The 25,993-nt window shown below is 43.2% G+C and overlaps 1 protein-coding gene and 1 pseudogene across 1 annotated transcript in view; one reads left to right on the plus strand and one right to left on the minus strand.

Moving 5' to 3' along the window:
* The window catches only part of Rcor1 (REST corepressor 1), a 76,536-nt gene that overhangs the window by 21,463 nt on the left and 29,080 nt on the right, over nucleotides 1–25,993 (plus strand). Inside the window, exon 3 of the mRNA NM_198023.3 lies at nucleotides 20,895–20,978. Within this exon, the coding sequence (NP_932140.2) occupies nucleotides 20,895–20,978 (84 nt within the window). The remainder of the gene's footprint in view (nucleotides 1–20,894; nucleotides 20,979–25,993) is intronic.
* Gm46379 lies at nucleotides 6,889–15,999 on the minus strand (annotated as a pseudogene).

Consider the following 25,993-nt stretch of genomic DNA (forward strand, 5'->3'; position numbering starts at 1 on the left):
GACTAAAGGCATAGACCACCACACCTGGGTCTGTGACACTCTGTGCAAACTGTTAAATGCTCATCTTTTTTTTTTTTTTCCCCTCGAGACAGGGTTTCTCTGTGTAGCCCTGGCTATCCTGGAACTCACTTTGTAGACCAGGCTGGCTTCGAACTCAGAAATCCACCTTCCTCTGCCTCCCGAGTGCTAGAATTAAAGGCGTGCGCCACCACGCCCGGCTTGGCTTCTCATATTTTATAAGCCTTTTGAAGTGACTCATAAAATCCTGTATATTTTCAGTTGTTTTCTTAGATCCCCCAAAGTAAAATTAATTAGAGCTCTGTGTGTTGTAGTGTGCTTTCCCAGCAGCAGTGTGTTGCAGGACATCGTGTATGTACTTGGACTGGGATCCTCTTTTGTGCCCCAGTCCCCCAAATCCTGTGTTACAGGTTTGTTCTGTCCCCTTGTGTGTCCTGCTGACAGTAGGAGAAGCTCATTTGCATAAGTCTTGTTATTATGTATTTTTCTAGGTTCTAGAGGTGGCAGGTAGGGTACTTTTCTTTTATGATACATCTTTCTGTCCTTTTCCCACTAAAGAGAGCACCTTTGGCTTTCTAACCAGTTTGAAATACTAGATCCCTGTCATTGGCTGCAAATACATATTCTCAGATTGTTGCCTTTTAATTATTTGGCTACTACATGTGTTCAGCCAAATATTTGAGTTGTTTTGCTTATGGTTCGAATGTTTCTAATTTCTAAATTGTCTGCTCTGTCCCATTTCTCCTAAAGTCTCTTGATGGAAGCTAATTTAAAGCAATGAGATAGATAGATAGATAGATAGATAGAAGTCTCTTGATGGACGCTAATTTAAAGCAATGATAGATAGATAGATAGATAGATAGATAGATAGAAGTCTCTTGATGGAAGCTAATTTAAAGCAATGAAATAGATAGATAGATAGATAGAGAGAGAGCGGGAGCGCACTAAAGAAACGAGCTAATACTAGCTGTATTTTTAATTTTCAAAGTTTTATTGATCACTATTATATGTATTAATCAATGAGGGTGTGAGTGTGAGCTTGTGCGCTGGTGACATGGGCTCAGAGGCTAGCTCTCAGGATTTGGTTTCTTCCCCCCTGCTCTGAGTTCTGGGGTTGATCTCAGGGCATCAAGCTTGCTTGGGAAGTACTTTACTTGTCGAATCAACTTACCAGGCCCATCTTTCTTTTTTTCCTTCTTTGGTCTGGGGATGGAACCAGTCTCTCTGCCTTCTTAGGGTAGTGCCCACCGTAGAGTGTATGCTCTGTGCTTGTGTATATTGACAGCATAGTGTTTGTTTGGGTAGAACCATAATCTGACCTGACCCCTGACCCCTGACCCCTGACCCTACAGATGAGCATTTTCTGGTTCTACTAATCTAAATCACAAGTCCTGTACTCACTTGGGTTGACTTTTCTGCAGAGTGGAATTGTTGGATCAGAATTCATATGTAAGCTCCTGAATTCCCTCTGCCAAGGCTCATTGTGATTTCTGCAGCGATTGAAAGTGCTTCCACTTTTAGAGTAAGTTTAGTCCTTCTAGCTCGTGACTTTAGCATCGTTGTGTTTGTGGATCGTGGTTTATTTCTTTTCTGTTTGAGACTTTGGCCTACTTTATTTATTATAAAATCTGTGTGAATTAATGAAGTTGCTGCGCGGGGGTGTGTGTGGGGTGTGGCTCATGCTTGCAATCCCAGCTATTAGAGCAGAAGCAACAATTCCAGGCCAGCCTATGGCATTCCAGGCCAGTGAGGGCCACACTGAGTAACCAGCTCTGTGACATGGCCTGGGCACATGTCTTTCTTTTTTTATAAGGTTTTTTTAAGATTTATTTATTTATTTATTTATTATATCTCAGTACACTGTAGCTGTCTTCAGACACACCAGAAGAGGGCGTCAGATCTCATTACAGATGGTTGTGAGCCACCATGTGGTTGCTGGGATTTGAACTCTGGACCTTCGGAAGAACAATCGGGTGCTCTTACCCCCTGAGCCATCTCACCAGCCCCATGTCTTTCTTTTTTGATGGTGAGATTCTCTGTCTGTGTAAAAGTTTTAACTGAAATGATTTTCTTTTTAACCAAAGTCTCACAGTATTGCCCAGGCTGCCTTGTGGGTCATCCTTGTCATTTAGACTTTGAACTCTCAACCCTCTGATCTCAAAAGTCTCAGCCTCTCATAGTGAATTCTGAGCCATATCTAGTTCTTGTTTGTTTGTCTGTCAGGAGAAAGGGTTTTTATTTTTTTATTTTATGGAAGTACATTGTCACTGTCTTCAGACACACCAGAAAGGGCGTCAGATCCCATTATAGATGGTTGTGAACCACCATGTGGTTGCTGGGAATTGAACTCAGGACCTCTGGAAGAGCAGCCAGTGCTCTTAACCACTGAGCCATCTCTCCAGCCCAGAAAGGTTATTTTTTCAAACAGATTTTGCTCACCAATAATTCCTTTATGTGATTAGTATTTTTACAGCTTATAGAAAAGTTATCTAAGATGTTATCTAAGGTGGTGGTGCATGCCTTTAATCCCAGCACTTGGGACACAGAGGCAGAGGTAGTGGATTTCTGAGTTCGAGGCCAGCCTGGTCTACAGGTGAGTTTCAGGACAGCCAGGGCTACACAGGAAAACCCTGTCTCGAAAAACCAAAAAAAAAAAAAAAAAAAAAAAAAAAAAAAGAAAAGAAGTTATCTTGCCCATGTGTGGAGAGCAGCACACAGCCTGCATTAAGAGGCAGATGCAGGAGAATTAGATGCTTGAGGCTGGGTGGGCCACACAGGATCCTATCAAATTAAAAAAAAATTTTCAACAATGTAAAATCCCCCTGTTCATTTGTTTTCTATGGCTGCTTTGGCAGAACTTTGGGGTTTTTTTTTTTGGTATTTTGGTTTTTGTTTTTTTAGAGTTCTAATCTTTTTGTTTTTGTTTTTTGAAACAGGGAACTCTATAGACCAGGCTGGCCTCAAACTCAGAAATCTACCTGCCTCTGCCTCTTGAGTCTTGGGTTCTTTTAGTTAATTAATTAATTAAGTAAGTAAGTAAATTAACCACTTGGCTAGTTCTCTTAATTTTAAGCACCAGAAATAAATATTTAAGCTTACAGTTGTCTTTTCCAAAATTTGGATTGTACACTTCTATTTCCTTAACTGTCAGTACTTAAAAAAAAGAGGAGTTTACAAAGCCAATAAGACCATTTAGCTTTCTTCCAGATTACAGATTTACAATGTAAAGCAGTTTCTACCTTGTTTTCAAGTTATTTTGACAAATTTGCTAGGTCATAAATACCAAGAAATCTGTGACCAGTTCTGGGAGTGGAACACAAGTAGAGAGTCTGAGGTCAGTGTCAGTGCAGGCAGAGATGTCGCTGCTGAAGCTGGGCTGTGGCAGGGTTAAGAAGGAGATCACAATGGAAGGGTTTTTGGAATTTGTGGGTTCTGATGGGAGCACAGTGGACAGTATTTTTACCTTTGGAGCGTTGCTTTCTACCCAAGCTGATTTATGATTCTCTTGGGATTCTTTTCCTGATTCATACAGCTGCCCCAGCTCTGTTCATGACTGTTTCCATGGGAACAGAAGTAGGATAACATACGTTTATAACCTGTTGCTAGGCAGATGTAGCTTGCAATATATTAAAATGTTCTCATTAAAAAGCATTTGAAAGTCTGGGGTATGGTAGAGAGCTTGCCTAGCATACAGCGTTTGGGTTTTGTCCTTAGTACTGCAGAAAAATAAGTGAGTGAGTGGATGGATGGATGGATGGGTGGGTGGGTGGGTGGATGGATGGATGGATGGATGGATGGATGGATGTGTGGGTGGATGGATGGATGGGTGGATGGATGGATGGATGGATGGATGTGTGGATGGATGGATGGATGTGTGGATGGATGGATGGATGGATGGATGGATGGATGGATGGATGGATGGATGGATGGATGGATGGATGGATGGATGGATGGATGGATGGATGGATGGATGGATGGATGGATGGATGGATGGATGGATGGATGGATGGATGGATGGATGGATGGATGGATGGATGGATGGATGGATGGATGGATGGATGGATGGATGGGTGGGTGGATGGATGGATGGGTGGATGGGTGGTAGAAGAGGCAAAGTGTTTGGTATTTGCCTTTAGTAGGGGAGGTAAGCAGGGTAGTTTAAAATTACAACTCCAAGATTATGAACTCTTCTGTGGTAAAATAGCTAGTCTTGTTTAGGCTCTAGTCTTACTTGCAGTAATTGATTAAATGTTTGAAATGGAAGGGGAATAATTGAAATAATTTTCTGAAAGCCTATCCCCTTAGATATTAAGTTGTGGTGTGTGTAGATTTAATGTGACAGTTGCCATGACCCAGTGTGTACATAGGATCTCAAAGTGGTCTTTCCCAGTTCTCCCGTCTTAGATGTGAGTGACTAGTCCGGAGGCCTGTGGATGTTAAGATACCTGTTTCTTTATTTGGTTAAATCTGTTGAATTATAATTTTTGAGTGGGTAATAATACTATTGATGGAGAGATGACTTGATTTCAGAAAGCATACATAGCGTGGATTGTGGTTACTGGGAACTGAACCTAGGTCCTCTGCAAGATCAAGTGCTCTTACCCACTGAGCCATCTCTGCTGCTCCAGTAACTACTGGTTTTTATTTGGTGCCCACATTACTCCAAATGTGACCCTTGAAGATAACGTCCTTTTCAGAAGTTATGCTGAACTTCAGGTTTTGCATGCGTCATTGCTTGTTAGTGTATTTATCTTATGTTTTCCTATGCATTCCTGATATCAGTTATTTCTGTAAGGAGCAGTCGTTTCTTTTATAGTGGAGATGAGTTACTAGAGAAACCAAGATCTGCTGAGTGTGGTGGCGCATGCCTTTAAACCCAGCACTCGGGAGGCAGAGGCAGGTGGATATCTGAGTTCGAGGCCAGCCTGGTCTACAGAGTGAGTTCCAGGGCAGCCAGGGCTACAAAGAGAAACCCTGTCTCGAAAAACTAAAAAAAAAAAAAAGAAAAAAGAAAAAAAAAGAAATCAAGATCTGAGCATCAGATAGGAACATATGCTGTCAGGGTGTTGATGGTCTATCTCTCTCTTAGGGCAGAGCCTGTAAGGAGTATGTGCACACGTCCAGTCATCTCACACACTTAGAAGCTGGGAGTCCCCACCATGCTGCTGTCTTGATTCAGAGCCTTAGTGTTTATGAACTGCCTTCTCTGTTTATTTGTAGCACCTGCCTCTGCTTCTCTCTTTACATTAAAAATAAAAAGATCTATCTGTGTGCATTGAGTGCAGTGCCTGCAGAGGTCAGGGGTCAGATCCCTGGGAGCTGTAAGCCAGCTGGGTGGGTGCTGGGAATTGAACTCGGAGCCTCAAGATGAGCAGTGTGTTCTCCTAGCCACTGAGCCATCTCTTGCCCACTTCTGTAGTTCTCACTAGTCAGTTTTGTTGAGTTGGTTTTTGTTGTAGTTTTGTTTGTTTGTTTTGTTTTAATCTCCTGTAACAAAGGCTGTCTTCAAACTCAGCAAGTATCTTTGGCCTTGAACTCTTGATCCTCTCTCTTCTCTCCAGCTCTCTGATGGCATGACTACAGGCAGGAGCCACCAAGCCTGGCTATTTATCCCTAATAGACTTACTTACTTGGTTACTCAAAACTTGCTTTGGATATGGGATTCAGGAGCAGGATGAAAGGAAAGAGAATTCCTAGGCTAATGAGAGTGCACTAGTTATGCAGACAGCTACCAGCCACTCCCCATGGGTGAGTGAGTAAATCCAGGTGTTGATGTGAATTTGGGGATAAGAAAACAAAAAACTGAGCAAGCAAAAAAAAAAAAAAAAAAACCAACAAAAAGTAATTGTAATTACAGGTAAAACATTTTGTAAGAATAGACATGACACCATGGTATGTGGTATGACTCAGTTACATAGTATTCACAGGGTTAAATGCACTGGGAACTGTGGGCTGATCAGAGAGGGGTTGAGGTTAAAAAAGCCAAATCCTCTTTCTCTATAACACATAGAGGCAGATAGAATTGAAATTTTTGTTTTTTGTTTTTGTTTTCTTTTTAAAGATTTACTTATTTATTTTATGTATGTGAGTACACTGTAGCTGTACAGATGGTTGTGAGCCTTCATATGATTGCTGGGAATTGAACTCAGGACCTCTGCTCACTCCGGCCCCACTTGCTCAGCCCCGCTCACTCCAGTCCACAGATTTATTATTATATGTAAGTACACTGTAGGAGTCAGATCACATTATGGGTGGTTGTGAGCCACCATGTGGTTGCTGGGATTTGAACTCAGGACCTTCAAAAGAACAGCCAGTGCTCTTACCTGTTGAGCCATCTCACCAGCCTATCCTGTTGTTTTTTGCTTTTGCTTTTGCTTTTGCTGTTTTTTGTTTTTTTGTTTTTTGTTTTTTGTTTTTTTTTTTTGAGACAGGGTTTTTCTGTATAGCCCTGGCTGTCCCAGAACTCACTTTGTAGACCAGGCTGGCCTCGAACTGAGAAATCCACCTGCCTTTGTTGTTTTTTTTCAAAACAGGGTTTATTGATGCAGCCCTGGCTGTCTGTCTTAGAACTCTGTAGATCAGAATGGCCTCCAACTCAGACATCTGGTTGTCTCTCCCTTCTGAGTGCTGGGACTGAAGGCATGCACCACCACCACCCAGCATAGCCCATATGATTATTAACAAAGGGGACAACCACACACAGCCACTCACAAGTACATTTAGGAACCTTAACATTGACAATACCCACCCCTCCCAATACCTCTCTTCTCTAGGACCCTTCCCAAACTTTGGGGGGCTTCTAGCATTTTTTTAAATCTGAAAACCACATGAATATGCTGTCTCAACTCTCTGCCTTTTATGCTCCTATCCTCCTGTCCCTGTGGGCTGTAGATGAAAATCTCTAGGAAGCTGCTCAGTCATTCAGGTTTAGATCAAAATCTGCATATAACTCCTTGGTGGTAACGCCTCGAGTCACAGCCAGCTTCCCCAGCAGCATCTGTGAGACATCCTTGATGTCATTGTACTCATGGAGGAAGGAGATTGCTGCTCTAGCTCAATCACACGGTAGCCCTCTGCTATTAACTGAGAGATCTCCTTGTCCAGCACATCCTGCTTCTCCTTCAGTTTCTGAACGTCAGAGCTCAAGGTCTCCTCGCTGGCATCATCACTCTCATCAATCACGGGGAATGGCCGTTGCGGTGATCGGTAACCCCCATGGTAAAGTCGGCTGAATTCTGTCTGACTCACTCTCCTGAACCCTAAGGTCCAGGGTACCTGGAATGGGGTGGGCTTAAACTCTGAAGGGTCCAGGGTTGGGGTTAAACGGCTGCTTCAGGGAACTAGAAATCAACGATGACGATGATGACGACGACAGAGACCACCAATCGCCCCACCAGAACTGAAACTTTTAAAAAATCAGTTTGAGCATGTTGTTAGAAGCTGATAGAATAGAAGATGATTCTTTGCCCAGAAATAATACCTGGCTCAGAAATAATTGCTGGGTTTGGCAAGGAGCATTAACTTATAGTAGAATCCAGATACCTGTTGGGCAGTGGTGACACACGCCTTTGATCCTAGCAGAGTCAAGCAGATCTGAGTTCGAGGCCAGCCTGGTCTACGAGTGAGTTCCAGGACAGCCAGGACCACACAAAGAAACCCTGTCTCGAACAACAAACAAACAAACAACTGTTGGTCCCTATTTGAGAGTAGGTGTCACTGTTTTTTAGGCTGGCCTTATTCATTCTGTAGCCCAAGGAAACTTTAAATTTAGGATTTTACTGCCTTAGACTCAGATTAGGATTACAGCTCTGTACCACCACCAAGCACAGCTTCAGGAAACAGAGTCAGGTGGATTTCTGAGTTTGAGGCCAGCCTGATGACCTACAGAGTGAATTACAGGACAGCCAGGGCTACACAGAGAAGCCATCTCATGAAGAAAAAAAATATCTTTATGTTGAATTGGCCAGAATAAGTAGGAGTTAACTCAAGGCCTTTAGAACGCTAGACAGAAAGCCTGCCAACCTTATTCTGACCCCTCTTCTTTGGTTTTGTTTGTTTGTTTTTTTGTTTGAGATAATGTCTTCCGAATGACCTTGAACTTATAATTCTCCTGCCTGCAATCCAAGCTCTGTGTGTGTGTGTGTGTGTGTGTGTGTGTGTGAGAGAGAGAGAGAGAGAGAGAGAGAGAACTTATATGTAGCTCAAGCTTATCATCTCAAGCACAGTGCTCATGCCTCAGTTTCTCTAGTTTGCTGTCACTCTGATGTGGTTTTCTCCTTCGTTTTATAAACCCCAGGACAGTGGACATTTGTGAAGATGGTTTCTGATATACTATGTTGAGTGGTATATGTTAGACACATGGCAGAGAGAGAGGATGTTGCATGTGTGTCCACCGTTGGAAGCTTTTAGGTGACTTCTGTTCTCATATTTAAGGTCTCTTGCCCCCCTCCCCTATTTAGTGTGGGTGTGTTGGTGTGGACATGTGTGTGATCAGAGTGTGGATGTGTTGGTGGTGTGCACATGTGTGAGATCAGAGTGTGAGTGTGTTGGTGGTGTGCACATGTGTGAGATCAGAGTGTGAGTGTGTTGGTGGTGTGCACATGTGTGAGATCAGAGTGAGTGTGTTGGTGGTGTGCACATGTGTGAGATCAGAGTGTGTGTTGGTGGTGTGCACATGTGTGAGATCAGAGTGTGAGTGTGTTGGTGGTGTGCACATGTGTGAGATCAGAGTGTGAGTGTGTTGGTGGTGTGCACATGTGTGAGATCAGAGTGTGAGTGTGTTGGTGGTGTGCACATGTGTGTGATCAGAGTGTGGATGTGTTGGTTGTGTGCACATGTGTGAGATCAGAGTGTGAGTGTGTTGGTGGTGTGCACATGTGTGTGATCAAAGGACAAGCTTCAGAGTCCGTTCTCTCCTTCTACCAGGTTAGCCCTGGTGTTGATCTCAGGTTGTCAGTCTAGATGGCAAGTGCCTTTATCTTTGTTCTCCCCCCCCTCCCCCCGTGAGCCTGTCTGTCTGTCTGTCTGTCTGTATGTCTCATATATACACACACCCCATACACGTTGCCCCACCCCCATCTTGTTAGGTTTATTATGACCCAAGTGGGTTTTTAAAAAATTATTTATTTATTTTATGCAGGTGTGTACATTGTAGATGTCTTCAGACACACCAGAAGAGGACATCATTGGATCCCATCACAGATGGTTGTGAGCCACCATGTGGTTGCTGGACATTGAACTCTGGACCACTGGAAGAATAGCCAGTGCTCTTAACCACTGAGCCATCTCTCCAACCCCATGACCCAGTGTTTTAATCTTAATTTAAGACTAACCTCAACTTGGAGCCAATCTATAATACTTTTATTTATTCTCTTGTGTGTACGTGTGTATGTAAGTGGGGTTGCACATGTGTTACAGCATGCATGCGCATGTCAGGGGACAACATTTGGTAGTCTGTTCTCTCCTTCCATCATGGGCTTAAGTGTGGAACTCAGAAAACAACACCTTTACCCTTTAGGCCACATTACCTACCCTCCGATGGAACTTTCATTTGAGAAGTAGATGTGTTTTCTCTGTGGTAGTGAGAGATTGACAGCATTGGCTCTGTTCCATTGTCAGTGTGATGTTAGGGAGCATGCTCTTTAAGAGATTACAGGCAGGGGGTCGGTATGGGGGACTTTTGGGATAGCATTGGAAATGTAAATGAGGAATATACCTAATTTAAAAAAAAAAAAAAAAAAAAGAAGAAAGAAATAGAGCAACAACCCCCCCTCCAAAAAAAAAGAGATCACAGGCCATTTTATCCTTTTAGCTTCAAGTCTAGTATTAAGAGTAAATGCCTCTTTAATATTACACAGTTTGAGTAAATTTAAATTGCAGTGTTATAAGTTTCCCCTTTTTTTTAAAGATTTATTTATTATTGCATCTAAGTACACTGTCACTGTCTTCAGACACACTAGGAGAGGGCATCAGATCTCATTACAGATGGTTGTGAGCCACCATGTGGTTGCTGGGATTTGAACTCAGGACCTTTGGAAGAGCAGTCAGTGTTCTTATCCGTTGATCCATCTTTCCAGCCCACTAAGTTTCCCTTTTATTTTAAGAGGACAGAGGGCTGGATTGCAGCTCAGTGATAGCAGGTACCAGGCCTTGGGTTCCATTGCTAGTATCCCTCCTGCCTCCCTATCCCTAAAAAGAATAAAGCAATGTAGAGACTGGGGTGTAGGGAGGAGCTAATATAGTGCTCATAAATGGATTAGTTACAGAAAAGTCATTTGTTAGGATGCAGCGCTACACAGGTCTGACACAGGGGGATGCTGTTTATTCTGATGTAGAGAGACCATTCCACTCTTGCATCACGCATGCTGTCATTGCTCCTTAACAGCCTAAGACTCAGAGGAAAGAAAATAGATAAAAGGAAACATGCAAGCTCGATGTAGCCTGTAACCCAGTGTGAGGAATGGGAAGTGATAGGATTTCACGTTAGAGGCCAGTTTGGCCGTCATAGTAGATAGACCTGGTCTCAAAATAAAATAAAATAATTGAGCAACATAATTTATTAAGTGTTTGGGAAAGGCTGACCACTGCTGCTCTTTCAGAAGTCCAGGTTCTGCTTTTTAGTACCCACATGGCACCTGAGTGTTTTAATCTTAGTTTAAGACTAACTTTAAATTTACTATTCTCTTGTGTGTGCAGTGTGTGTGTGTAAGTGGGGTTGGGGTTGCACATGCACCTACATGCCAGAGAACCCACTCTTAGGGAATCGGATGTCTTTTTCTGGTCTGCTCAAGCAGCAGGCCCACGTGGTACACGAACACAGTCAAGCAGAGCACCATGCACACAGGATAATTGAAAAGAATGCTTTGGGGAGAAGCACAGGTTGGGTTGGGGGGAGCATTTCTGTTATCAGAGGGGCAGTGTAGTGACAGGTACTGAGCAGGCCCATCTGTAGGTAAGCTGGCGTGTTAGTAATGGCTGTTAGACCACAGGTCCGTCTGCTGTCTCCCGGAACACCAGACCATGTCTCCCTGTAAAGGCTCTCAGGAGGGAGCGAGCTGACCTTGCAGTTTCCTTTTCGCTTTGCAGTTGCAGGGGAGGCCTGCTCTGCTTACTGCGCAGACTCCGGGTGGCTTTGAGTTACAGCTAGGCTCTTACCAGTTCCTTCCTGTCACAGGGCTCAGAGCAGAGGTCATATGTTCTACTCCCCTACTTTTGTTTCTTTGATCTAAAGAGAGCTGACAGAACTACAGGGTCTGTCTCTTCCTCAGGATCCCCTCACACTGTTTGTGATGGGTGTCCCTCCCAATGAAGGATGCTTGGTAATGAAAGGCTTATTTCCCACTTCAGATGGTGATGCTGCCTGCAGCTCTCCTTGGAGAGCTGGTGTGGAGGCTTAATTTCACCTCAGCTTCCTCTCTACGTTAAACCCATCTTGTTTTCATCCCGTCATGAATGGGCACCGACTTCCAGCAGGACCTGAGTTGTTCTTGCTGGGGACGATTCTTGAGCGTGAAGCCGCGCTTTGCTCTTCACTTAGGTTCGTTTGCTCTGTGTCTCTGCCCACAGGTTAGGCACCTGTCCAATAGCAGTCTGTGCTTGTGGTCTCTGTGCACTATGTGGTTCCTAGGACTGACTCTCTTGTTGGATATTTGATTTCAGGCATAACTGTTGTCTTTACTGACTCTGTAAGTGACACTATCTGTTTTTGAGATTTAAAAAAGAGTCAGAATGCTGGTGATGGTCAAACTGAAGGAAAAGTTTTGTCTAAACACGTTGAGTTGGAGTGGCTGTTGAATTATATGGCGTTGAGCTGTGCAGTTAAATACTCCAAAGCAATTAACAGAAATGGTTGAAGAAATCTCAAGTGTAAATGTGGTGTGGAAAGAATAATTGCCACCAGGTTAAAAAGAAGTACCCTCAGAAAAAACATGTCTAACCCTGGAAGCTGTGTCCAATAAAAAAAGGGGCAGAACAAAGCAAGCAAAAGTCAATTTAAATTGTCTCTCGTGGGTGACTGAGGTTTCATGCAGCCCAGGCTAGCCTTAAACATTCTGTGTAGCTAAGGAGACCTTCAGCTTCTGACCGTCACTGAGGTTATCACTCAATTCATGCTATGACAGGGACTGAACCTGGGGAATCCATGCTACCAACTCAGCTCTACCTCCCTAACGTTACCCCCTTTTCCTTAAGGATAAAGGCTCACTGTAACCTTACTGGCTTTGGACTTAGAATTCCCTGCCATAGCCGCCTGAGAGCTACTCTGATGACAGATCTGAGCTCCCACACTGAACTAACTAGACTCACTCCCTCCTTCCCTCCCTCCCTCCTTCCTTCCTCCCTCCCTCCCTCCCTCCTTCCCTCCCTCCTTCCCTCTCTCCCTCCTTCCCTCCCTCCCTCCTTCCCTCTCTCCCTCCTTCCCTCCCTCCCTCCTTCCTTCCTCCCTCCCTCCCTCCCTCCTTCCCTCCCTCCTTCCCTCTCTCCCTCCTTCCCTCTCTCCCTCCTTCCCTCCCTCCTTCCTTCCTTCCTCCCTCCCTCCCTCCTTCCTTCCTTCCTTCCTTCCTTCCTTCCTTCCTCCCTCCTTCCCTCTCTCCCTCCTTCCCTCCCTCCCTCCTTCCCTCTCTCCCTCCTTCCCTCCCTCCCTCCCTCCTTCCTTCCTTCCTTCCTTCCTTCCTTCCTCCCTCCCTCCCTCCTTCCTCCCTCCTTCCCTCTCTCCCTCCTTCCCTCCCTCCCTCCCTCCTTCCCTCCCTCCCTCCCTCCTACCTTTCTGACTAACTGTGGCTTTATTTCTTTGTTTTCTGTTTTAATCCCCCCTCCCCACAACTTTCCTTGCCTTTTGTTTTCCTTGGTTTATATATTAAGATGATTATAGTTAGAAAAGCCTTGAGTATGTTGGTCCAGTTTCTAGTGTGGGTAGCAGATCAGGAACTGGCTGCATGGACGCCCTTAAGAGAAAAAGCTCCGTCATGGAGCAAGCTGCAGTTCAGGGGCCCGAGTTGTCCCTGATACTGCTCCTCCACACAGTGCCTGGACTGTCAGTGTGGTAGAGTGGCAGAGGGGAAACTTTTTACTGGCCAGCTACCCATACTCATTATCAATTTATGAAACACTAGCCTGCCCGATACTAGAGGTACCTATGTCTCGAGGACTGGAATTTAACAATGGAGGCAGAAAAAAAATTGGTATCATTTATGAGGTTGCCAGTATGATTTCTGATCATCATACACCTGGATGGAGTTACATCATGCTTATTGTTCTTTGTAGACAGCAGCCTTTGTCCTTATACAAATGGCTATGATAAAGTCTGAACTGGGATAGGGAATGGCCCAATGTTGGGTGAACACTGAGGGGCCATATAGATTGTTAGGCTGGGCTGGGAGGGAATCAGATACAAAAGAAAAAGAAAAGGTCTTTCGTAGTAGTGGGTGGTCACAACCATGGGAAGGAATTGGCAAGAAGAATGGATTGCAGTGGGAGAGACGCCCCGGGCCTGAGTGGAGATGGACGGGCACAGTTGAAGGGCCTTGTATACCTAAATGCACAGGGCGATGGCAGTGAGATCTCCTGAACTTTTTAGATCTACTTAACTTTTTAGTGTAGTTGTGGATTTACAGTTAGAAAGGTCGTATGGAAAGTCTCTGGGCCCACACACCCAGTTTCCCTTCATAAGGAAGCTCTGGGCTCAGTTTTTGTCCTCTTAGGATCTTGTTGGTGATGACATTTCTGTAGACTTTGTTTCTTTTAGATGACACCGCTGATTGAGGCTCACTGATGAGAAGTTTCATAGGGTGTTTGGGGTTGCTGCCCTTTCCCATCATGACTAGATTGCGGTTATGGCTTTGAGGGAAGAAGCCACAGAAGAAAAGTGTCACTCTTTTTCCTTAAAGACGAAATGTAGAAGTACTGTGAATAGATTGTATTTAGTGTGTGTGTGTCTGTGTGTCTGTCTGTCTGTGAGTGCATGAGTGCAATGCCCAAGGTCAGAAAAGGACCTCAGATCTCCTTTAACTGGAGTTAGAGATGGTTGTGAACCATGTGGGCATTGGGAACTAAACTCGGGTCCTCTGGAAAAGCAGCCAGTGCTCTAACTACTGAGCCATCTCTGCAGCTCCTATGGCTGCATCTTGAGGTGACAATTCAGATTGCAGGGAAGCGCACTCAGCTAAGTTACACCTTTTAGGTCTTTGTTCCTATCCAGTGGCCCTTTTTTTTTTTTTTAGCATGACCCCAGCCTATTCTGAGGCTGAAGCGGGTTTGTTTTTTCCCAGTCTGCTTTTATATCATTTTAACTACATGCAAGTAATAAGGTCAGTTCTAAGTCAAGGAACAAGCAAGACCATAAACAAAGCCCTATGATCACTTTTTCTAGGGGCTTATCAGGATGACCAGGATATATAAGCCTACTTTTCTGTCCTAGCCCAAAGTCATGTTCCTGCCTGAGCTTGCTTCCGTGCCCTGGCCCAGTGTCAGATACCCAGTGGCCCACTTCTTTTCCTAGGAATTTATTGACCTTTTACATTTTTAAAATCAAATTTTAGTATTGTCTTTAATTTTTATATGTATGTTACAGTTTTTCGTGTGGCTTCAGTTTTCCTATCCACTCTACTTTTTCAATACTTTTGAGTGGTGGTAAAAACCATCTTATGGATATATGTAATAAGCTTTGTGTTTCCATTTGGTTAATAGGCATTTGAGATCATTTTTGCTTCTTGCCAGTTGGGTGTAATGGTGCTATGACTATGCACAATATTACACAGACACAGGGGAAACGCCTATCCACAAAATAACAATGAAGGAATTTTTTTTTAGATAAATACATAGTAATTTGATAATTATATTGTGAGGAAAGATACTAGGAAAATATTGAAAGTGTTTTCTGTGAGAGTAGAAAAGTTTGTATATATGATGAAAATGTGCAGTTCATACTGCAGTAGTTTTGAATCTGGGTGGAGTGACTGAGACGCTGTTTGCTGTGATGTCACAGAATGCATATAGCATGGGCAAACACTACAGAAACCCCTACACTTCATTATGTTTGAATTTTAATTGTTTTCTGGTTATTGTGTGTTCAGAAACCTTTTTACGTTGCTAAATTTTAAGAAGTTGGAAAGTGAATTTTACTCTTAATATTTGTAAATAATATTTGTTATAGTAACATACTTCCTTTAACTTGAGTTTTGTAATGAAATTGGTGTAGAGCTAGTTTTTATTTTATTTTATTTTTTTAAAGATTTATTTATGTATATGTAAGTACACTGTAGCTGTCTTCAGACACACCAGAAGAGGGAGTCAGATCTTGTTAGGGATGGTTGTGAGCCACCATGTGGTTGCTGGGATTTGAACTCTGGACCTTCAGAAGAGCAGTCGGGTGCTCTTACCCACTGAGCCATCTCACCAGCCCCCTAGTTTTTATTTTTAATTCCTTTAAATTTGGTGGATTATTCCATACGTGACAATGAGCTTTTAAGATTTTTCTATATTTTGTACCATATCAAGTTCTCTGATTACTCTCATAACGAGTCAAGGCTTCCTCCCTCCCGAGCTGTAGAGGGCCCACCTCTGCCTCCCTCAGAATAAGGGTGAGGAACCTGCGGGATGGCTTGAGCTAGGGTGCAGGGACATTGTCAAAATCCTCCAAAACTCAGCAGCTCGCCCCAGCCCTGAAGTGCTGTCTGGGTGCCTCGGTCTGTGCTTTGAAGGTTAAAGTCTGGCAGTGTTTATACACACACCAGATGAAGCTGTGGGGGTGTTGTACTTCTACTTTTCTAAATGCTATGAAGATGCATGAAGTGGTTTCTATAGGCCTGACAGGCAGTCTGGCGTCCTGTTGTGTGGGGGTTGCAAGGAGTTGCTGGGTGCCTTCATCACCAGGGTCAGTTGTAGGGCAGACCTGTCCAGCCGCGCTTGCTGCAGTCCAGTGAGCATTTGCTCTGCTGGTGCAGCGAGGGATAGTTGTGCTTTCTTGTGCTCCTTCCTGTCAGACATGTCTGGGTTTATTTGACCCCTCTAACCCTGTCGCTGCTGACTGGAATAGACTGCTTTAGCGATCTGAACCTAGGAGGCCTCAGTGTCCATGCTTGCTTCATCACGCAGGTCTCGATGCGTGGAAGGCAAAACAGATGAACTTGTGTTACCTGCCTGATCCTTCAAGAAATGCGTGTGACTTTTCCTCTTTCCTGCCTCCGCCCGCTCTCGTTCTCCATAGCTTGAACTCAGCAGACTACCAGGCCTGGCCTCAGACTCGTGCTGCTCTTCCTGTCTCAGCCTCCCCAGCCTCCCAAACTCAATGCTAGCTAGAGTCTGTGCTTTTCTTAACCCTCCTCCACCTCTGTCTTGGAAACCACTGGTCTCTGCTCTTTATCTCTCTCTTTTTTTTTAGTATAATTCTTTTTTTAAAGATTTATTTATTTATTTATTATATATAAGTACACTGTAGCTGTCTTCAGACACTCTGGAAGAAGGAGTCAGATCTCATTACGGGTGGTTTTGAGCCACCAAGTGGTTGCTGGGATTTGAACTTCGGACCTTCGGAAGAGCAGTCGGGTGCTCTTACCCACTGAGCTGTCTGCTCTTTCTCTTGTTTTAGCATTCCAAAAAGGTCCCATGAACAAAAAAGACAACCTTTGACCTTGACTTCTTGTCTTTTCTGTTGCTGTGAAGAGACACACCATGATAATTGGGGGCTTGCTTACAATTTCATGACCACTGTGACCTCAGACAGGCATGGCACTGAAGCAGTGTTGTGTTTGATAACTTACATTTGATCCACAAGCAGTGGGCAGAGAGCGAGACTGGAGTAGGCTGTTGGAACTCCACTTCCTCAACCTTCCCAACCAGTCCACCATAGAACCAAACAGCAGAGATTTGCTCCTGTGGTGGCTACTCTCAGTCAGATCACCACGCTTCCTTTCCTCAGGTTTTATCCTGGAGATAGAACCTTGTGCAAATGCATAGGCATCACTTATTGTTATTGCTGTGTATGGAAACTGCTGTGTATGGAAATGCTACCACTCGCTCCTTTCTTTCTCTTAGATATTTGTATGTATCCTAGTTCCCAGTGGTTGTCAATGAGCTGCTTTAATCTATCTATCTATCTATCTATCTATCTATCTATCTATCTATCTATTATATGTAAGTACACTGTAGCTGTCTTCAGACGCGCCAGAAGAGGGCATCAGATCTCATTAAAGATGGCTGTGAGCCACCATATGGTTGCTGGGATTTGAACTCAGGACCTTTGGAATAGCAGTCAGTGCTCTTAACCACTGAGCCATCTCTCCAGCTCCAGTTCATCTGTTTTGCCTTCCACGAATCGAGACCTGAGTGATAAGCTGTTCTGCTGCTGCTGCTGCTGCTGCTCCTCCTCCTCCTCCTCCTCCTCCTCCTCCTCCTTCTTCTTCTTTTCCTATTTAAAATGTTTTAATGTAACTTACAAACTGAGCTGGAGTCCTTTAGCATGATTGTGTCAAGTTCTGCTGTGCTTGCCCACTTGTTCCATTCCACTGCCTAAAGCTATGGTTTTTAGTTTTGTGTGTTTGTGTGTAATGTGCTTTGAACACATATTCATATTAATTTACGTAACTTACCTAGAACTGCTTGTCCGCCCAGCAACACGGCAGTGCAGAGGGACAGTTCATTTATTTGGTTCTTTTTTTTTTTTTTACTGTGAAGGATTTTTCTTTTTTTTTTTCTCATGAATTTTTTATTGGATATTTTCTTTATTTACATTTCAAATGTTAATCTCCTTTCTCACCCCCCTAACCCATCCTCCCTCCTCCTGCTTCTGTGAGAGTGTCCCTCCACCCACCTACCCACTCCCACCTCCCCGCCCTCAGTTCCCCTACACTGGGGCATCTATCGAGCCTTCATAGGACCAAGGACCTCTCCTCTGCAACGTATGCAGCTAGAGCCATGTGTACTCCTTTGTTGATGGCTTAGTCCCTGGGAGCTCTTGGGGGGACTGGTTGGTTGGTATTGATACTCTTCCTATGGGGTTGCAATCCCCTTCAACTTCTTCAGTCCTTTCTCTAACTCCTCTATTGGGGACCCTATGCTCAGTCCAATGGTTGACTGTGAGCATCCGTCTCTGTATTTGTAAGGCTCTGGCAGGGCCTCTCAGGAGACAGCCATATCAGGCTCCTTTCAGCAAGCATTTCTTGGTATCCACAATAGTGTCTGGGTTATGAATAATCTTTATGCCTTTTTTTTTCCTACGTGTATAAGTGTTTTGCCTGCATATGTGTCTGTGTGCCGCGTGTATGTCTGTCGTGTGCCCATGGGGGCCAGGAGCCACATCTCTTAAAACTGGAGTTGTGGGTTATGAGCTACCCTGTGGGAGTTTTGCTGTTGTTGTTGTTTGTTGTTTGTTTTTTGGGTTTTGTTTTGTTTTGGGTTTTTTGAGACAATGTTTTCTCTGTGTAGCCTTGGCTATCCTGGAACTCACTCTGTAGACCAAGCTGACCTCAAACTCGGCAATCTTCCTGCCCCTGCCTCCCGGAGTGGTGGGATTAAAGGTGTGTGACACCACTACTAGGCTCAGTTTTTTGTTTTTGTTTGTTTTTTTTTTAATGTGTTAAATTTCTAAATAGTTACTTCACCAAAAAGTACAGATAGCATGTCATGGAAGCTGTCCAGTATTACTGTATCTTAGAGAAATTTAAATGAAAGCCACTGTATGACTATACTAAACACAGAATGTTTCAAATTAAAGGCCTAGGTAAAACTGTAAGTACTGATGAGTGAAGAAGTCTGCTGTTTTTGCTGAAGTTAGTGAATTAAGGTTAAAGCCACTCAAAAACAGGCAGTCTTTTAAAAATAATTAACTATATTTACTAAAAGTCTGACCCAGGAACCTCACTTTTCAGGTAAATGGCATTAGCACATGTGCTCAATGAAAGCGCAGCTGGAGAAGAGCATGCATTGGCTGCTCTTCCAGAGGGTCCAGCCCATGCGTGCTACAGGGAAGGCTGCTCTCTCTAAGTGCAGTGTCACAGCCACTTGGTCCACAGTTCTAGGGCTTTACAATATCTTTATTTTATTTTTATTTTTATTTTTATTTTGAAAGATCCATTCACCCTCCTTCCCTTCCTCTTTGCTTCTGTTTTCTTTCTCTCACAAAGACGTGGTCTCTGTAGCTTACATTAATGACAGTTCTTAGTCTTCACTATGTGTCCTTGGCTGGCTTGGAACTCACAGTGTAGACCAGGCTGGTCTAATTCTAAGAGAGCTGCTCCTGCAGGTCCCTTCAGCAAGTGCTGGAGTGAGCGTGCGCACTATTACTATGCATTACTATGTTCACTTTATAAAGTTCCTGTCATTTACTTTGTTGCTCAGATTTTTCTAGATTTAGCTATTGGAAGATAGAACCCATTGTTCTTTGGCAGCCTTCTTATTTTCTAGTATAACAAAACATTCTAGTGTCATCTTGTAATCTTGTGAGCTCTAGAATAAGACATTTCTAAAAGATATATTAGTTATTTTATTTGGAAATGTATTTAGAAGTCCGATCTGAACGTTAATGTGCTCGGTTTCCCTCTATTGAGGGCTTTCCCCGGGCACAAATGGGAAATGTGTGTGCTGATGTGTGTGCCCATGTGCTGATGTGTGTGCCCACAGCTGCAGTTGCTTTGGGATAGAGCTCACGTGTGCTGCTGTTAGCAGCAGTCCTGTTCACCGCCTCGGATTCTTTGAAGCCTCCTCCTCTTTCCTCTATTTCCGACTCTTCTTTAGCTTACTTATTTTGAGGTTCATTATGTTCTTTTGTATTTATGAGTTCATTTCTCTTACTGCATGGATATGATGGGACGATTCGGAGAAACTGATGACTCTCCCTCCACAGCATTAGTCGTGTTTCATATTGCCGCCAGAGGTCAGAGGTTTCCCTTTCCCCATCCACACTGTCACCAGGCTGGGCACTGGCTTTGTAGGGGTGGAACCCAGGAGCTTCAGTCTCCTGATCTGTTGGTGTCTCTCCTTGTCCTCCCGCCCCTCTTCTGAGAGGCAGGTGAGGGTGGGGAAGGGAAAGTCCTTGCCTGTCTTCTCTTGCTTTGGCTTGTTAGGAGGGTGATTGTGGTGATTTTGTGCATTTTGCTTTGAGGTTCTGTTGAGCTGAGAAACTTCCCAGCCTCCCACACGCTGGGATTGTAGGCAAGCGCGGCCACATACAACTCCACTAAATACTTTCTTTGGTGAAACACTGTTTTTTGTTTGAATGTTTGCCTATTCCAAAACTCAGGTTAAAATCTCTGTTGCCAATATATTGGGAGGTGGGACTTTCAAGAGTTTAAGACACCATGAGAGCTTCACACTCATGAATTGGTTCAGTGTCTGTATAAAAGAGGCCTGGGCAGTGAGCTGAATCTCTGTTAATTTTTTGTTGGTGGTGTTGTATGCAGAATTAACTTTTTTTTTAACTACTGAATTATATTTAAAAGGCAGTTGGGGCCAAGTGTGGGGTGCACATTTTTAATCTCAACACTTGGGAGGCAGAGGCAAGTAGGTTTCTGTGAATTCAAGACCAGTCTGTTTTACCTAGCAAGTTCCAAGCCAGTCACTAATACATGAGACCCTCATCTCAACAAAAACAAAATTAAAAAGGTATCTTCAACAATAGATGGTATTCCAGTAATATCTGTAGCATTCCTGTCTCTCCCTCCTGTAGACCCTGTATCCATGCCCACGCAAAGTCATCTTAAGGGACTTTGTGAATCTCCTAAAATACCATTTTAATTTTATTTATTATTATTGTATGGATGTGAGATGAACAGTAGTGATGGTGATGTCACAGTCTAAGACTTAGAAGATCAGATAGTGGTGGTATTTAATGCTTAATTATAGCTACTAACTTATAATAATACAATTTTTATTTTCTTTCTACTAAGCCAAACTGGCAAGGCGCAGTCAAGAACGAGACAATCTTGGCATGTTGGTCTGGTCACCTAATCAGAGTCTTTCTGAAGCAAAACGTAAGTCTTTACTGTTTACTGCTCTCTCACGTCTTTAAAATTTAAAGATTTTCAACCTGTGGTTTCATTATCTTACATTTTCCTTAAATGCTTAGTAATGAGTGTATAACTAAGGACAGTTAATGAGCATAGAAAGGAAATAATGGTTGGAGAGATGGCTCCGCAGTCCAGAGCACTCACAGAGAACCTGTTTCCAGGGGATCTAATGACCTCTTCACACACACACACACACACACACACACACACACACACACACACACACACACATTTGCACATAAAATATTTTTTAAAGGAAGAAAGAAATAGCACTGAGCTGTGTAACCCCTTAGCTGGAAATACATCCATTACCCAGGGTTTCACAGTCCTGGCCAGTGCTTGGTCACTAGGCAGCTGCAGCTGCAGCCCCGCTCACAGTTTTAACAGTGTTACTGCAAATGCCCTGAGTACACTGACCTGTGTTTTGGAGGGGGAGGAGAAGCGGCTCTGTTAATGTTGTTAATTGTATTTTCTATCTACTCACGTTACTTTTAGGAGTAATTTTGTGTCTGCTACCGTAATTCCTTGGTGTTGAAAGTCTTTTGTCATCATAACTAAGAAATAAAACAATTTCTTATGACACATTTTCAGTGGAGTTTATGGATGGATTTGCTAACGGAAATCACATCACAGGTTTTTGTAGTTTGCACATCTGGCCGGAGCTCATCTTGCTGCGGTTAATGGTGTGCCCCACTCCACCTGGCCTCAGCATCTCTGACCCTGTGCCTGCTGACAGAAATTTCTGCATAGTTAGGGTTTGTTTTGGGTTTTTTTGTTTGTTTGTTTGTTCTTCTCTTTGAGTGCACTCAGTGACTTAAGTTGATTCATGTCATTTTGAACACACATTCTTACATAGCATGGGGGAAGGGGTCTGAAAAAAATCTACGTCCTTATAACTAGAAAAGCTTTGTTTTCAGGAGCCCTGCTGAGCAATTCTGCATTCGGAGAGCATAGACACTCAGCATGTCTCCCTCAGTACGGGATGGTTTGACTCTGGCTACTGGGGCTACACGTATGCCTATAACACCTGCTTAAAAGGTTTAGTTTTAATTTATTTATTTCTGCTTTTTCAAGACAGCATTTCTTTGTGTAGCCCAAACTGTCTTGGAACTCACTATGTAGATCAGGTTGGCCTGGAACTCAGAGAAATCCGCCTGCCTCTGCCTCCTGAGTGCTGGGACTAAAGGTGTGCACGCGCCACCACAGCCCGGAAGCCTCTGCCTTCTGAGTGCTGGGACTAAAGGTGTGCGCGCGCCACCACAGCCCGGGAGCCTCTGCCTCCTGAGTGCTGGGACTAAAGGTGTGCGTGCCACAGCCGGGAGGTTAAGAGTTTTTAAACAACAATAGTGTGGACGTTTTCAATTTTACTATTAAGTTTTACTCAATGTTAGTTAAAAGTTGAACTTTAAGCTGGGCGCGGTGGCACACGCCTTTAATCCTAGCACTTGGGAGGCAGAGGCAGGTGGATTTCTGAGTTCGAGGCCAGCCTGGTCTACAAAGTGAGTTCCAGGACAGCCAAGGCTACACAGAGAAACCCTGTCTCAAAAAAACAAAATAAAAAAACTTCTAAAAGTAACAATTTTGTCTCCTATTGAATATTTAGAAGACACAGGCTCCCTTAGGGTTTTACTGCTATGAACAGACACCACAACCAAGGCAACTCTTATAAGGACAGCATTTCATTGGGGCTGGCTTACAGGTTCAGAGGTTCAGTCCATTGTCATCATGACAAGACAAGCGTCCGGCAGGCAGGTGCAGGAGGAGCAGAGGTTCTACATCTCCATCTGAAGGCTGCTAGCAAAAGATGTGGTTAGGAGGAGGGTCTCATTGCCCATCCCACAGTGACACACTTCCTCCAACAAGACCATACCCCCTAATAGTGCCACTCCCTGGGCCAAGCATATTCAAACCACCACACTGGAGGGTGAGGGGGAACAGAACAATTTAGCTTTACCTGTACACCAGAACAAGTGCTGAATGTTTTAGAATGTCCCTGTGCATCTCTATTATGTGCCCCCTTTTTTGGTGGTTCTGAGCATTGAACCCAAGGGGGTTGTATATACACTGGACAAGTGTTCACCAAACAGAGACACAGATATACGCGTATGTATATATGTATGTATATATATATATACACACACACACATTATATAATATATATCACATATATATATACATTCATATATATATATATATATATACACACACACACACACACTCACACACAAACTCTACATATACTTTTGAGATATAGTTTCATACTGTGACCCAGAATGAGCTGAAATTCACTGTAGAGCCCAGCCTTCTCTGTGTTACTTGGAAAATTCATTTTGTCTCAGTATTTACAGTAACTTTTTAGCATAACCAGGTGTGAATATATTATATTTTATACATTTAAAAAGAGAACAAAATAGGCTGAGAGATAACTCAGATGTTTTCCAGCAGTTTTGGGTTCATTCCAAAATCTATTTTTAAGTTGTGTGTGCATACACACACACCATTATGCGGTTTTTTGTTTTGTTTTGTTTTGTTTTTTCAGAGCCGAGGATCGAACCCAGGGCCTTGTGCTTGCTAGTAGGCAAGCGCTCTACCACTGAGCTAAATCCCCAATCCCTGATCATGCGTTTATGTGCAATGTGTATGTGCAGGTCAGGCCACAGAGGCCTGAAGATGACATGGAATCCTTTGGAATTGAAACTACAGATGTTGGTTGTAAGAGTGCAGGGAACCGAACCTGGACCCTGTGCAAGAGCACTGAGTGCTCCTGGTCGTGGAGTCCTCTCTCCAGCTGTCTTACAGCCACTGGCAGCTTAATGGTGTTTCCATGAACACATATATCATGCATCCCAAAGATGTGTCGACTCCTGTTGCTTAGATCTTATAGCCATCTTCGTACTCACACACCTGTTGTGATGCTGGTATAAATGTACCTACTATGGTGCCAGTTTTATGAACATGTACACAGATAGTTACATAGTTTACATGGTGATGATAAAAGATCAGTGGTTATTTTTAAATGTATGCTTTCTCTCTGCAGCTTCACATAGCTCATGGCTGCCATGTCTCTCTCACATTGTTTCCTACTATGCCCAATTTAATGTCATGATGTTTGTCTTAATTGGCTGTACCATATATCTCTTTCTGTCATATAGCCCTGTGTGTAGTAGGTTCGTATACCAACTGGGTATGTGAAAATATACTCTGGTGTTTACAGAATGACAGGATAGATTAATGACATACTTAGAGTCTACCTCAAAAACAGAAGAAGAAACACATGATTGAGTATATTTTTTTCAAAGATTTATTTATTTATTTATTTATTTATTTATTTAATGCATGTGAGTACACTGTGGCTACCTTCAGACACACCAGAAGGGTGCATCAAATCCCATTACAAATGGTTGTGAGCTACCACATGGTTGCTGGGAATTGAACTCACGACCTCTGGAAGAACAGTCATTGCTCTTAATCACTGAGCCATCTTTCCAGCCCTGTATGTATGTATGTATGTGTGTGTGTGTGTGTGTATATATATATATATATATGTGTGTGTGTGTGTGTGTGTGTGTGTGTGTGTGTGTATGTATATGTATATATGTGTGTGTGTATATGTATATATATATATTTTTTTTTAAGGCTAAATAGAATCCATAGGTTAAGGAGCAAATAAGTCATTTCTATTTTAAAGGGGGAAACGGTTGTGAGGGCAAGTTTTAGGTACACAGCTACATTAAGCAGAAAGCAGAGAATAGCCATGTACACCCAAGAGAGCTTGCCTTGCTATGAAGACCTTGCACCTGCAGAGTTGGTGCATCTGTGTAGGGCATCACCACCTTCAGAGCGTGTGGGATGCAGAGCCCACTGCTTTGCTCTGACATCTCCAAGTGTGGCTTTAGTCTGCTAGGAAGCTGCCCTGTGGGTGATGGAATGTACCTACTCCTGGTCCCTAATACGTGCTGTATGAAGAGCTGGGCTAAAATGGAGTGCCTGAAGCTGTCTTCCATGCTGGGCTGCTTTTGCCTGTCAGTGTGTCCCCCCAATCCACCCTCTACATTTGCTTCTCGGCTGCCTCGATAGAATTTGCTTGTCCTTCCTGTCAACAGAGGGGAGTTGCTTTAAGTTTTTACAACAAACATTACTACAGAAACATTCTTTGACCTATTTTTGTGTCTCATCTGCTCAGCTAAAAGTCAGTGCCAAATAATTTTCTAAAGTGGTGAGACTAGTTTACTGTTGCTACCAGAAGAGGATAGAGGGATTTGCTCATGATCCTCTGCGTTACCGCTGGATTTGGATTACGTACTGTAGACAGCCTAGCGGGTGTAACATCCGTTGCTCTTACCCAGGAGTTTTGCTGCTTTTCTTAGGTGTGATAATGACTCTCTGTTTACACTTAAAAAAAAATGCATATGTAAGGATGAAATTAACTGGGATGTACTTTAAATTTGTCAACTATAATGCAATAACTAGCCAGATTGGATTGTGGACAGAGAATAAAGCACTGTTGAAGAATTTAATATACTTTTTTATGATTACATAAAGGACATCTCAGTGTTTAAGAGATTAGACCATAATATGTAAAAAGTTACTGTCAAATGGGTTTGGGGGAAGTACATTACTTACAGACAAGTTTATTTTCATTATTAAAAGTCATTGATAATCCTTCAGCCTACCATATGGATGTTTTTGTTTGGGGAGATTTTGGGGCTCACACATCCTGTGTGTGCATTCTGTGGATACCGTCACATTAGCTCTAAACCAAGTTCCATCCTCAAATACTTATGGGTTTTGTGGGTTTTGTTGTTAATTGTTGTTTTCTAGTCTCCTTCCTATAAATAGCACTTGAGTAGGTTAAAGCATGCTGAAACCCTCACAGGGAAGGACTTCTTTCTTTCTGCAGAGCAGGCTGCCTATATAAGTAATTTAAGACGATTGTAATTAATTGTTTGAGTTACTTCTCTTTTCAACTGTAAGGAGAA

Source organism: Mus musculus, chromosome 12 (assembly GCF_000001635.26).
Source record: "Mus musculus strain C57BL/6J chromosome 12, GRCm38.p6 C57BL/6J".
Taxonomy (NCBI): Eukaryota; Metazoa; Chordata; class Mammalia; order Rodentia; family Muridae; genus Mus; species Mus musculus.